The following is a 14269-nucleotide window of genomic DNA, read 5'->3' on the forward strand; positions in this document are numbered from 1 at the left end:
GACATGCATGAAACTGCAAGGTGACAAAGACGGAACGCCATAGCGCAAAAGAATGCGGCCGATACGGTAATGTATTTCAAAATAGAGAAACGATAAAAAAATAAAAGGCTAAACAAAATTTATTTTGAGGTCTATGAATAAAATCCATGAGAAAAATAAACCGTATCTTGCATAAAACGTGAAAAAACTTACTTGTGCCTGCCATTGCTTGCTCAGGGCGCCGCCAACTTACCTAGGGATGACAAACTAGACCTCTACGGACACACTTCCTGGTTGTAGTGGTCACCTGACTTCCTTTTGGAATTGGCCTACGTGCAGGCAACACCCTTTAGGAATTTTGAATTATAAATTGATTTCTACAGTATCGCAGAAATAGCACGTGTGATGATTTTTCTTAAGATTTTCCCTTCAAAGTAACACATTTGTACTCCCAATTAAAACCATGAATATGGAGGTGAAAATTGTCAATCAGTGGGCGGCTTATATGCGAGAAATTGTAAAATTCAACCATTTTACGGCAGTTTTAAGGGTGCGGCTTATACGCGGAGGTGGCTAATATGCGAGAAAATACAGTATTTATAAGGAAATACTTTGAGGTTTCTTAAAACTTACGTTAATGTATGTTGCATAACAACCAATGTTACAGAGAGAAAGAGCACAAATTTACATTGGTGGTGTTGTGTGGGTGGGGGGGGCTGACTACTCACTGATAGCGCCGTAAATCAATTGCTATGTTCAATCTCAAAGACCCCTTCACAAGCAGCTGTGACAGATCGTTTATGAGAATTTCAAGCAGGAGACAAGGGGATCTGAGTCTGATTCCAAATAACCCAATTTGAAATTTCTACACATGGGCCGGTCTAATTAAAAAAAAAAATCATGCCGATAATTGGTCAATGTGTCGTCTGAATTCAAATGAGTGCCAAAGACAATTCTTGCTAGCGTTAGCAAAACTAATTCCAAATCATCTGCAGAATAATTTGTCGCCTGAATATTTTTAGCGAGTGCCTCAAAATAAAAAAAGCCTCCTCCCGCCCATTACTCCAAACTGCAGCAGTTTCTCTCCCTCAGCCACCTTCTCCTCCTTTTCTCTGCACCATTAGCTCCTCCCTCTCCTCATCTGTTGCCTCTTACTCCTCCTCCTCCTCCTACCGTTTGGATTGCAGCAGCTTCTCCTCCGCCTGCTGCCTCTCTCCCAGCAGCCTCTGCAGGTGGACCATCTCCCGGCGGTGCGAGGCCGCCTCACCCGCCGCCGCCTCCTCCGCCGCCGCCAGCCGGCTGGACGCCAACTTCCGATACACCTGAGACGGAGAGCGAGGGAAAACGAGGAGAGGTTTTACCGTCAGGGGCGCACGTGGAGCATGACGTCGCCGCGACGGCGCCAGTGAAGCGAGGTGAGCGCCGCCGACGCGACGTAGCAACAGATGCGCGAGCCGGGGGCGCTCAAACAGGTGATGCGGATTGGCGAGCGCCTCAAAACAAGTTGGCATTCAAAGGAGAGACGATTCCTTACGATGTCAATTGGGAGGCAAACGCTGCACCGCAATCGCAATCGTCTATTTCACGTCGAGCTCGTCTTAATCTTTTCTCAGTTCGCAGGGGAGCCGGAGAGAACCCCATCTTGCGAAAAAAACACCCACAGATACGGAACCCCGCTGGGAGAATTTTGGAACGGTGAGTATTTAAAAAAAAGTTTCACAATTGCTTACGTTTGTGTTCTGAATCGAGGTGTTCAACTCAGTTCGGACGCCTACCAGGTTGCCTTTAAAATGATAGCGGACTATATTTTGGAAACAAATCCGTCCCATAAAATGGCAGAAATAATGACCATCGATCCTAATCAGATTAGAACTTTATTTCGTCCCGTATTCGAGAAATTTCTTGGTTGCAGTAGCAAGACAGACACAGAAGACATTGTAGAACTAGCTAAGAAACTGGAGCCACTTTCTATTTTATTCCATTCTTGTTGTCATTTTGTCAACATGTACTCACTTATCTTCATTTCTGGTTGCAAATTTGTCAACCTTGGCTAATTGCTCCCCATATTAATGATTGCAATTCCCATTATTAAGTGATAAAAACCATACAAATGCACATATTTACTCACATAGGGCGCACGCAAGAGTTTAAAATGCCCAATCAGTATGTACAAAATTCAAGATTGTGTAGATGTCGCTGTATGACGCTGACAGCTTGACTGTCTGACCGATTACTTTTTCTTCTGCTAACAGTGACCGAGACGATCCGGTTTAGAGCCGAAATGGGTAAAACCAGATTGCTATTAAAAAGAAAACATACTTTTTAAAAACATTTTTTCCCGTACAAAAGCTGTTATACTGCGTACACAATTAGAAATGATCCAAAAACGTATAAAATATGTCGAAGTTGACAGGTATGTGGTTGTAACATCACAATCGCTGTTCCCTGATTAGATGGAATAACTACAATGAGTGCCAAACCCTAACGAGGTAATTTTTTGGGGGGACATGGTCATCATTTCGTAGCACCTTTGAGTATTTTCAGGTCATAATTTGCAGACATTTAGTGGCTTGTAATGCTTGAGTTGAGCTGCTAAAATGCAACAAATGAACATTTGACTTCTTTTTTTATGAGCTAGACTCACTGGGACTGGGATAATTAGACCCTTGTGGCCTGGGAAAATCTCCCGCACAGTAACAGCGCTCCTTCAAGCCTTATCAAGCTAGACAAAAGCATGCAAAAAAGCAAGATGCTAGAAGGTGTTTAGCATATGTAGCCTACATGATGGTGGCTTGCTAAGTGCTTTTTTTCATTGTCGTGATCTCGTGGGAATCTTTCGAGGTGAATTCGGTCTGAAATGGATTTGGAGAGCGACAGACGTAAGAGTGGAATAACTCAAAGGTTTTTCTTCACGGAGACGAGGCGGTGCTGGGAAAGCCGTTAGGGGTCAGGTCAAGTTTGCTTAGATCGATATAGGTTTGTGATAATAGTGGTTTTGGCTAATAAGTGATGCGAGAGAGCAGTTTGAAGAGTCCAAAGGGTCTTGGATGTTGGATTAAGATGGGGCTGAGAGATTTTGTCTTGGGAGAGTTTGACTCTTTAAAAGGTTTTTTTAAAACTAATTTTTACATAAACAATAAAAGCAGGGAGTCCTTCACCTCTACTTGGGTGACGTAATGATCCAATGATGATACCTGAAGGGATATGATGGCTTTTTAATGGAGAAAGAGAAAGGGAGTGGCTACGAAGCGGTATGGAGGGGAATCCATTAAAAGTGGAATGCCGTCTTGGGGTCAGGGAGGAGGTCCATGAAGTGGTCACGAGTTGTGAGTGGTGACTGAAAGCAGACGATTCCAGATTCATGTGGTCCAAGTTAGTTAACTCTTCAGGGTTGTCTGGGTTCTCGCTTAGACAAGAGCTCAAAGTAGAGCCAGATGAGGTGGCTCGGACATTTGATTAGGATGCCTCCTGAACGCCTCCTAGGTGAGGTGTATTGGAGACACTATGGGGAGACTTGTGTATCCTGGCTGGCCCGGGAAAGACGTGGATTTTTCTGGAATGGCTGGATGAAGTGGCTTGGGAGAAAATAGTGTGAGCCTCATGACCTCAGAAAATTGAAACGTTGAAATCCGATGAAGACCGTGAGTCTTTGGATGATATTTTTCGTTAAGTGACCCGTTAAACAGACCACTACCTATACCAATTCAATTGAATACTACAAAGACGTAAAAGCAAACTGATTCTCACTTTCCATTCCATGTCTTCTTCAGATCCCGACCGGGAAGATGAACGGCTCCCGGGCAGAGTCGGACGAAAAGGATCCCTCTACCAAGGAGGAACTGGAATGCAAAATCTGCTACCAGCGCTACAACGCGCATCAGCGCCGGCCAAAACTCCTGGACTGCCTCCATCGGGTTTGCGGCCGGTGCCTGCAGAAGATCCTCTACGCGGCCGACGGCGCGGGCCTCATTTGCTGCCCGTTTTGCCGTCACCAAACCCACGTCGGCGAGTCCGGGGTATCCGCCCTGCCCGACGACGCCAATCTCATGAACCGCCTGACGCCGAGCGACAAGTTCTGGAGCTCGGGCTACAATCGGGAAGTGATCCTCTCTCCCAAGAGTTTGTTCTCCGGCAGCCCGTCTCGGGACTCGCCCAATTGCCTCTTCATCACCATCGTGGAGGTCCAGAGGGAGGCGCGCTTCACGAGCCACGACGGCAACTCCGACACGGAGCGCAACGCGGAATCGCTGCTGGCGGGTTCCGACGGGCGGGCGGACCGGGACTCGCTGAGCAAATTCTGCAATCACATCCCGCGCATTCTGGTCTGGCTGCTGGGCTTCTTGTACTTTGGATCCCTTCCCCTCGGGATTTACTTGCTGGTCATTCAGAGGGTGACTCTCGGAATCATTTGCGTCAGTTTGGTTCCATCCAGTCTGACCGTGTGTCTGGTCTACGGCTTCTGCCAGTGCTTGTGCCAGGGAGTCTGCGACTGCTCCTCCAGGGGCTGAAGGGCAAGCCGTCGAAACCGACGGCGACGACGGGGACGGAGGTGCGGCAGACCCTGCCGATCGGTCTGTAATTTAGAGGCCGTTCTATTCGCGGTACAAAATAGTTCAAGCCTACGTACGAAAAGGAAACCAAATGCATCATATTTTCTCATAGACGTCAAAATAAATTTTGTTTGGAATTTTATCTGTTTGTCTTTTCTCTAATTTGAAATCAATGACCGTATCGGCCGCATTGTCTTGCGTTATGGCGTTATGGCGTCACGGCGTCATGGCGTTATGGCGTCATGGTGTTATGGCGTCATGGCATTTTGTCGTTGATACCTTGCAGTTTCGTGCATGTTATCTTTTAAGCGCATATAAGCCGTACCCTCGATTCAGTCATCATTTTTTGTCCGACAAATGCGGCTTATATGCGAATAATTTCGGTAGTTATTCTATAATCGGAAAAATTGCTTTGCGATACAAGTAAATTGACATACGAGTTCGGTCCCGGAACGCATTAAGCTCGTATCTCAAGGTATTACGATTAGCTAACTTTCAACTTTTTCGGTAAACAAATTTATCACTTGGTGTTTCTGTACACGTCCTTTCAACTAATGTGTCCCGCGGCATGGTAATGCGTCTCCAAGGCAATGACGAATCAACGTCTCGGCCCAGGCAATAATGTTGTCTGTGTGGCTAAGTGGCACTTAGCTAATCTTGAAATATTCTTGCCAGGCTGCCTCTGGTTTCTCAACTTCCAAACCGCAAACACCAATCATTGGGTTGATTGTCGAATACGCCATTATGTAAATAACACTTATTAGGGGACGAGTGCAATCCTAATTGTGGTCGTCATTGCTAAGGCAGGGTGTGCGAGTGCACTAATGGCAGGCAAGTGCATGAAATGATCCTTAATTGGAGTCGGAATAACGCTTGAATAACAACAGCTCCTGTTTTCTGTCAGTGCTGGGATTGTGATTATTTCTTACCTATTTATTTATGTCTAAAATGTATTTTCCTGTGTCTGCATTCTCACCCTCTGGCTACTGTGACAATGAAATTTCCCGAATACGGGATGAATAAAGTTATCCAATCCAATCATTAAACTGAGTCATAGAAGGGTAAGTATCTACGTACTTGCCTTTAGTTTCAACTTCGACTTACCTTTACGCGCTCTTGCAGCTGGCCGAACCGGACGGTGCCGTTTAAAATGCTGCTGATGAATCCCTGCTTTTCCTGCTGGAGCGTGGAGGTCTGCGGAAGAAAAAGGAGGCATGTCGGAATCGGTGGACGATGGATGGATTGCAAACTGTGAGAGAACTGGTCAATATGGCCGCCTGAACTCGAGTAGTACAAAATTTAGAAAATTCCATGACGGTTTCTAAAGAAATGTACAGTAATCCCTCAAATATCGCGGTTAATGTAGACCAAACATGGCCATGAAAATTGAAAAATCGCGAAGTAGGGTCACCCCTATTAAAAAAAAATATATATTTTTTTTTACCTCACTGCTGAGTCCTAGTAGCAAGAGTGGCTTCCACATAAGTTTCAGCGTGGATTTAAATATTTTCATGAATGTTAAAAAATAAAAAAAAATAAAAAAATTATAAGTTCATAAAATGTGAAGATCCAACTGAAATTCGTAAGCAGAAGCCACTCTTGCTACTAGGACTCAGCACTGAAGTTAAAAAATAAATAAAAATAATTAATAGCAGAAAAACAATCGCGAAGTAGTGAAGGCGTGATAATCGAGGGATTACTGTAGTCGTTTGTGACCAAAACCAGGATTGACTGTCCGAGCGTATGTTGCCGTAAAAATGGTGAACATTGAGCTGCACCAAAAACAAAAGTAAGGATGCAAGATTTTCTCCAAGATAAAAGAGACATCCTTGTAAATGATTGCAGCACTTTATCTCAGTCTCTACAAAGGTGCCATCATAAAATTTGTACAGTAGTAGCTCCAATTTAACAAGGCATACATAACACGCGCTCGCACGTGTTCTTCACGTCAATCAACCTAAGTCATTTCTTCTTTTATTTTACTTCCATTTTAAGGGTAGGTACCATTTTGGGTCATTTCCTATTCATTTTGAGGGACTTTTTGGGAGCCAATAAATGAAATAAATGGCCTGTAAGGGTGAAATTATACAAAAATGAACACCAATAAACAGTTTAGTTCAATTGTAATTGCGTGTGTAATACTGCAACGTAATCCGGTACCATGTGCAAAAGTTGGTCCCGCTCCTCCGTGATGCGATCCGCCACCGAAACCACGGTGTCCAGGTAAATGCGCGTCTTGCCCTCCTTCAACAAGCACTCGTCTTTCTGACGCTTTAGCGTACTCAAACGCCTCTTCATCTTCCTGGAATTAGCAGGAGCACAAAGGAGTAGGATTTTTTTATTTTTTTTTAAATAAATATGTACAGTAAGTTTCAGCGTGGATTTTCACATTTTTATGAACTTTATATATATATATATATAGGTTATAACTTTATTTCATCCCGTATTACTGAAGTAATTAAAACAATAAAAAATAAATTAAAAAAATATATATATATACTTATGTATTTTTTTTAATTACTTATATAAAATATATATTTTATTCATTTATTTTATTTTTAATATATATAATATTTTTTTAATTACTTCAGTGCTGAGCTCTAGTAGCAAGCGAAGAAAAGGGGAGTGGCTTCCGCTTGCGAGTTTCAGCATGGATTTTCACATTTTTATGAACGTACAAAAAACCATATATATATATATATATATATATATATATATATATAAAAAAAAAATATATATATATATATATATAGGTTAGAACTTTATTTCATCCCGTATTACTGAAGTAATTAAAAAAATAAATAAAAAATAAATTAAATTATATTATATATATATATATATATATAACATTTTAATTACTTCTATATATATATATATAAATAAAAATATATTTATATATATATTATTTTATTTATTATTTATTATATATATATTTTTTTTAAATATATATATATATATATATGTTTTTAATTACTTCAGTGCTGAGTTCTACTAGCAAGCGAAGAAAAGGGGAGTGGCTTCCGCTTGCGAGTTCCAGCATGGATTTTCACATTTTTATGAATGTACAAAAAAAAATCCCCAGAAAAAAAACGCAATGTAGTGAAGCCACGATATTCGAGGGATTACTGTAGCAAGTTTACCTATTGGCTTGTCCGCTCCTCTCCAATTCCCCCCGAAGCCTTTCCACGGCGGCCATCAGCTGGGCTTTTTCCGTGTGCAAACTTTGATTTTCATGGAGAAGAAGGTCCGCCTGGTCCGCCTTGCTTCTGGTCAGGCTCTGCTCCTGCTCCAGCTCCCTACAAAGCGTGACAATAAACAGGATATGGGTTCAAAATGTCATATTTTCCGGACTAATAAGTTGCACCTTTTTCATAGCTTTTTTTCACTCTAACCGCCAACAGCTTGAAATGTGGTGTTTATTTTTAAGGTTATACGGTGATCGAAAAATTTCACATTACAAATGGTGTGTATTTTGCCTGTTCTTAATTTTACTATCCCTTGAACATGTTTCTTCTTGTTTTGCAATAAATTAAAAAACTGGACCCCCCAAAAAACAATGCGACCTATTATTGTGGATTTTTTGGCTAGTGCAACTTGTATTCAGGTGGCATTTGTTTAAATATAGTTTTATGGATGTCCCCATGACATATTTTTGGCAAGCCTAGTTTTATGGATCTGCCTAAACCGAGTACAGCTACGATACCAAGGAAATGTTTTTTAAATAACTCATCAAAATCTCAATTTTTCCCCCAAGTTGAACACAGATATCTAACATTAAAGCCATTTAAGAGTCACGAAAAAGATCAAATTATTTCCAGTCATTATAGATTGGCTGCCTATCTCAGCCAATAAGTTCATACCTAAAAAAATCTAAAAATACATTTTCAAAACCTGATTTTTTTTTTTTTACTGGATCCTGATGCGATTGGACCTGCGACATTTCAAAATTTTGTGCATTCCTTGGCTAATGCGACTTATTGTCTGAAAAATATGGTGCGAGCACATAAAGATTTTGCAAGGTTGTCATGCGGCTACACTTATAATAAAGTGCATTAGCACTGTGTAAGATTTTGAGGCCAAACTACATGAATTGAAGCTCTACCGCCTGAGTTTGCCGGCGATGCTGCAGTGCTCCTCCCAGGTGACGGCATCCTTGAGGCCAGCCCGGAGAGCGAGTGTTTCCTTTTGGCTTTGACTCGCCTCCCTGCGACTCTTTTCCGCATCCTCCTTCAAACGCTGATTCTCATTCTCCAGGAGCATCAGCTGCTTGGTCACCCGGGACACTGTTCGGGGGATATGAGTTGATGGAAAGATGTCCAAATGAGACCGAGTCTTCGAGTTTCTGAATTTCAAATGTACCTTCAGAGAGGCGCTTGCCGTTTTCACTCTTGTTTTTAGCATTCAGATCTTCCAGCTGCTCAATCAGTTCCTGATTCTCCCTCAGGACCAGTAAGGCCTGCTGCTGTATTTGCTGGCTTCACAAACACACCATTTTTACGGGTTATTTCCAATAGAACAGCTCATGAAAGAGTCAGCTTGTGTCTCGTCTTTACCATTCCTCCTTGCTGAGGTCTTCGGTCTCCTCGGCTATTAAATGGCGACACCTTTCATTTTCTTTCAACACCTCCTCCACTTGCACCCGAAGCTTTTTGACTTCCTCCTGAGGTGACCAATCATATCTTTACATATCATTTGGCCTCAATGTTCGGGTGGGGTCGTCTTCTTACCTCGGCGGCGCGCAGGAGAGCGTCTTTTTCATTTAACATGTCATCGTAGGCCAACATGAGTGGAGATAGATGCTTCATGTCCAACTGTGCCGCAAATAATTCACATTAAAAACACAAAATTCTTTGTCTCTTGTGCAAATAACACATTCTAAAATACTGTAATCATGCTTAACCCCTAGGGGACAGTTATAAATCTTGTAGGATGTTTCTAATAAGAAAGAGAGGTGATGGAATTTTGGGGTAATGAAGTCAAAGGTCAGAAAAGTAAATTGCAGGTCAAAGGTCGGGAAAGTAAATTGCAACAGTTCAGGAATAAACAATGTTTTTATTTATTTATTCAAACTTGCATATGTTGGTAGTAATATGAAACCGAAAAGGTGATGGAATTTTTGGGGTAATGAGGTCAAAGGTCAGAAAAGTACATTGCAGGTCAAAGGTCAGAAAAGTAAATTGCAATAGTTCAGGAATAAACTTTTTTTTTAATTTATTCAAACTTGCATGATATGTTGGTAGTAGTAATATGAAACCGAAAAGGTGATGGAATTTTGGGGTAATGAGGTCAAAGGTCAGAAAAGTAAATTGCAACGGTACAGGAACAAACAATGTTTTTTTTTGCATTGCGTTGCTCGCATGAGGCAGTTTTCATTTGCTACTTACCAGCCATGGAGGAGGAGAAGTCATCTTGGGGAAACTGCTTAATCTGGAGATCTGCAACGTACGTCATAACAAGAAACTAGTACTGATGCTCTACTAAAACGATACAGACTTGAATGAAATGGAAGAAACACTCAAAACGAGAAGGGCTCCAACCTCCTGCTTGCTGAGGGGCCTGTATTTAGTCTGGTAGGCACTGAGCTCTATGCTGAGACGATGGACGCTTTGTTTCAGAGCGTCGTTTTCATCCACGAGTTCTTGTGCTTGCTTTCTTACGTCCCTTAGCTCAGCCAATGTGCCTGGAAGAGAGACCAAATAGAGTCGTACCTCTACTCACAAAATTATTTGGTTCCCGAACTTTTTTCGTAACTTAAAAATTTCGTAAGTAGAGGTGTACTTTATATGTAAATTCTAATTCGTTCCATGGTCCTTACAAAACTGACTTTTATTTGGAAAAAGTGTCAAATTGATGATTATTATTACCTGAAGGTGAGGTTTTGAATGGCGGGGGTCGTGCGCGTCTGACTTCCTGTTCTATTTGATGCAGCTTCTCCTCCAGTAAGGAGTTCTTGTCCTTCAGCGCCTTCACTTCTTTCCGATCCTTGGTTATGACACTGACCTCATGAGATGGCCCAGCCTGCACTTTCGGCTCTTTGGATTGGCTGGTGGCTGAACATGAGATGAAATTAAATAATAGGGAAATAGGAAGAGCAAAATAAGTGATTTTGATTTTGAATGCTCACCTGACACATCATCTTTATTGTTTATGGAGTCTTTCTTCTTCTCTTTCTTCTTTTTGTTAGCTTTGGGGCGGTCCATAATATTTTTGAAGTGGAATTCTGACAAAACAGAGGTTCCATTAATATTAAAAATGCAACATAATCAAGTAGCAAGTTACAATTGGAGAGTATATAAATGTACACTAGAGGGCAGTGTCCACCATGGGGAGTTAAATAATAATACAGAGAGAGGTTTAAATGTCCAAATAATATTGAATAGACACGGCCTAAAAAACCTGTTCACCTATTGCGGGAGGCCTTTGAACTTATTAACCACGATAAACGAGGTAGCACTGTACATTATTTCCCCGTTTACGCGTTTTTCGCAGTGTTTGAAATTTAGTGGATTTTTCAGGGGGTTTTCCCCCGAATTTTGCAGGTCACAGCGAAAGTTGGGGGACTACTGCAGATTTTTTTTTTTCCACAGTATTCCCCCGTTTTTCGCAGTTTTTGACACTGCGGATTTTTCAGGGTTTTTTTAATTCAAATTTTGCAAGTCACAGCGAAAGTCGAGGGAATACTGCATTATTATTTTTCACAGTATTGCCTCGTTTTTCCCCTTTTTTTGAATATTCGCGGATTTTTCTGTTTTTTTTCCCCGAATTTTGCAAGTCACAGCAAAAGTCGGGGGACTACTGCAGAATTTTTTTTCACAGTATTCCCCCGTTTTTTGCAGTTTTTGACACTGCAGATTTTTCAGTTTTTTTTTTCAAATTTTGCAGGTCACAGCAAAAGTCGAGGGACTACTGCATTAATTTTTTTCACAGTATTGCCTCGTTTTTCGCATTTTTTTTAAACTTTGTGGATTTTTCTGTTTTTTTTTCCCCGAATTTTGCAAGTCACAGCGAAAGTCAGGGGACTACTGCAGAATTTTTTTTCACAGTATTCCCCCGGTTTTCACATTTTTTGACACTGCAGAATTTTTCGCTTTTTTTTTCAAATTTTGCGGATCACAGCCAAAGTCAGGAGACTACGGTGTATGTATATGTATATATATATATATATATATATATATATATATATATATATATATATATATATATATATATATATATATATATATATGTACATAGATTTTTTTTAAATTATGGGATTGAGTGCCCCCTACATATGTGAAATGTGAAAAGTCCAGTAATGAGAGGCTTGAAATGAGTTTCTACAGAAAAAAATAATTCTCTTATGGTTGTGAATTTAGCAACCGTTTTCTAGACCAACTTTTGTGAAAACTACCTGGAGAAGATTCCCTGCTTGACAGCGTCGGACTCGACCGGGGTGAACCTGTCTGGAAGACAAGGGGAAACATCTTGTAGCGAAAATATCAATTCCAATCACTGCCAATTTTGTCAAGGCCTCACCAAGTGTTTTAACGGCAAAGCTTCTTCGGCATCTGAACACTTCTTCTGCCCTCCTCGAGTTTGGAAATAATATTCTTCTTTTTCCGTGCCGCCTCCTTCATCTTCTTCCTGGTGACGTCGCTCCTCCTCGGAGTTCTCGGGAGAGGACAGATGGGGACGGGTGACAAAGCCTTCTGACCGTCGATGGCTGAGTACGAACCGACAACGCAAGTTAGGCTGTGGAAAATCATTTTGAAAAAACATTTACAGCGTAAATAATTATCCATGCAAAAAGTTTGCTACCGTTGGTAGGTAGTTGTGCCGATGTTGCTCTCAGAAATGAAGGAGTTTGATTGGTCGCTCTCAGAAAGAGCGCGGTTACGGGCTGGGGGAAGCGCCCACGTCTGTCCAGTCAGCGATGAAGACAAAATGGCCGCTGCTAAAGCTGATCTGCAGATTATTCAAAATAAAATAGAAAAAAAAGTGGTGGAGGAGTGGTTAGCGCGTCGGCTCCACAGTTTTGAGATCGAGGGTTCGATACCCACGTCCGGACATTCTTGCGTGGAGTTTGCATGTTTTCCCCCTGCTGAAGTGGGTTTTCTGTGGGTACTCTGGCTTCCTCTTTTTTTATTGTAACATTTTTTCCTCACAGTTTGTTTTCATCAATTGTATTTCTTTAAGACATTAGACCAGGGGTACCCAATTTAGAATCTGTTTTGCATGTCTCCCGCCACTAACACACCTGAATAATACAGTAATCCTTCTAATATCATGGCCGGGATTATCGGAAAATCACGAAATAGGGTCAATAACAATGTGCAATATCTTAGATTGTGCAATATTTTAGAATTTACCTCGCCAGGACATGACTTTTTATATTATTATTTTACTTATGTTTTTTTTTTACTGGAAAAACGCACTTTGCGGAGTAGCACCACCAATTTCATTCCACGCAGCTGTGTATGATGACAATAAAGGCTTTTGATTTGATTTAACCCCTATTATAACTACATTTTTTTTATTTCTTTATTCAGTGCTAAGTCCTAGTAGCAAGAGTGGGTAATGCTTACGAGTTTCAGCGTTGATTTTCACATTTTTATGTACTTTAAAAAAATAAAAAATAAAAAAATTCTTCAGTGCTGAGTCCTAGTAGCAAGTAGAAGGGGGCGTGGCTTCTGCTGGCGAGTTTCAGCGTGGATTTTCACATTTTTATGAACTTTAAAAACAATTGTTAAATAATTAATAGCGAATAATCGAGGGAAGACTGTAATAATAATCAGGATCGTTATCAAGCTTTTTCTATGTTTTTTTCTGGGAAAACGCACTTTGTGGAGTAGCACCACCAATTTCGTTATACGCAGCTGTGTATGATGACAATAAAGGCTTTTGATTGATTTGATTGTGGACAGCTTGCTGATGAGTTGATCATTTGATTCAGGTGTGTTGGTGGAGATATGTAAAACTGACTGTATTGGGGCCCTTGAGAACCAGAGTTGGGCATTAAACATTCATTCAAATCTCAAATGAATAAATATGACAGTAAACAAGGACAGTAACTCATAAATATCCTTCTATAATTGAGTATTGCGTAAATAAAGAGAGGGAAAGCAGACTGAGTTGCGAAAAAACGGAAAGGGAAAGGGGTACAAATTAGGTTTCGTGGAGTCGGTCGGTGTACCTGGGTCTTTCGGGTGAAGGGTCAGGGCTACGCGGGGGTGGGGTACGGGGAACAGCCGCTTTGGGGGCGATGGAGGCGGCAGGGATCAAACCATGCGCGATATGCTTCTACACACAGACACAAAATGGGAGTGGGAGGCAAAGCGACAAAACAAAAAGGTTTGTTCGTGTGGTGGAGTTGTCTTGTGCTGTATTTAGCCGTAACAATTTTAAAGTTTAAAAGGTATAAAATGAAAATTTAGGGGGTAACACTCACAAATTGTTTGTCTCTGTCCCTCCAGAAGTTGAGCTTCAACATGGCGGACGGTGCGTTTCTACGAAGTTTCTCGAACTTTAGGCAAAGCTTCGGCGGTTGGTGGACCTTCTGTAAAATGCGACAGGACTGCAGTTGTCGTTTTAATTTGAGTTTATTTTGGTTATTCTCGGTTTTTAGGGCAGTAATGTCCGCTCCTCCGTCAGGTGGCTACTTGTAGCTAGCTAGCTTCCTCGTTTCTAGACGCGTCGCTGCCAAATCGCACTTCGCTTCATCGGCTGCTTCGATTGGCTGGGCGGCTATCTTCCGGCCAATC

General features: G+C 41.4%; 2 protein-coding genes across 3 annotated transcripts in view; one reads left to right on the forward strand and one right to left on the reverse strand.

Annotated features, from left to right (window-relative positions):
* The window catches only part of cep89 (centrosomal protein 89), a 15322-nt gene extending 1079 nt beyond the window's left edge, over positions 1-14243 (reverse strand). Inside the window, exons 1-17 of the mRNA XM_077624832.1 lie at positions 13957-14243; positions 13702-13808; positions 12327-12473; positions 12045-12231; positions 11920-11971; positions 10654-10749; positions 10394-10579; positions 10067-10209; positions 9914-9964; positions 9257-9340; positions 9083-9189; positions 8889-9004; positions 8632-8812; positions 7670-7825; positions 6690-6831; positions 5634-5723; positions 1153-1301 (exon numbers count right to left, since the gene is read on the reverse strand). Coding sequence (XP_077480958.1) covers positions 1153-1301; positions 5634-5723; positions 6690-6831; positions 7670-7825; positions 8632-8812; positions 8889-9004; positions 9083-9189; positions 9257-9340; positions 9914-9964; positions 10067-10209; positions 10394-10579; positions 10654-10749; positions 11920-11971; positions 12045-12231; positions 12327-12473; positions 13702-13808; positions 13957-13998 — 2036 coding nt within the window. The 5' untranslated portion in view covers positions 13999-14243. The remainder of the gene's footprint in view (positions 1-1152; positions 1302-5633; positions 5724-6689; positions 6832-7669; positions 7826-8631; positions 8813-8888; positions 9005-9082; positions 9190-9256; positions 9341-9913; positions 9965-10066; positions 10210-10393; positions 10580-10653; positions 10750-11919; positions 11972-12044; positions 12232-12326; positions 12474-13701; positions 13809-13956) is intronic.
* Positions 706-4505, forward strand: LOC144092089 (E3 ubiquitin-protein ligase RNF182). 2 transcript variants are annotated; one of them, XM_077624870.1, is made up of 3 exons: positions 706-1394; positions 1593-1674; positions 3750-4505. In XM_077624870.1, exon 3 carries the CDS (start codon positions 3765-3767, stop codon positions 4485-4487), a length of 723 nt encoding a protein of 240 aa, XP_077480996.1. In that variant the 5' UTR covers positions 706-1394; positions 1593-1674; positions 3750-3764; the 3' UTR covers positions 4488-4505. The 2 variants fall into 2 exon arrangements, with proteins under 2 accessions (XP_077480996.1, XP_077481000.1); XM_077624874.1 differs by having other exon boundaries at positions 1600-1674.
* Positions 14244-14269: the final 26 nt, after the last annotated feature.

The sequence above is a fragment of the Stigmatopora argus genome, chromosome 2 (assembly GCF_051989625.1).
Source record: "Stigmatopora argus isolate UIUO_Sarg chromosome 2, RoL_Sarg_1.0, whole genome shotgun sequence".
Taxonomy (NCBI): domain Eukaryota; kingdom Metazoa; phylum Chordata; class Actinopteri; order Syngnathiformes; family Syngnathidae; genus Stigmatopora; species Stigmatopora argus.

Coding starts and splice junctions, on each gene's coding strand:
- LOC144092089 (XM_077624870.1), top strand. CDS start 3,765: ATGAACGGCTCCCGGGCAGAGTCGGACGAAAAGGATCCCTCTACCAAG.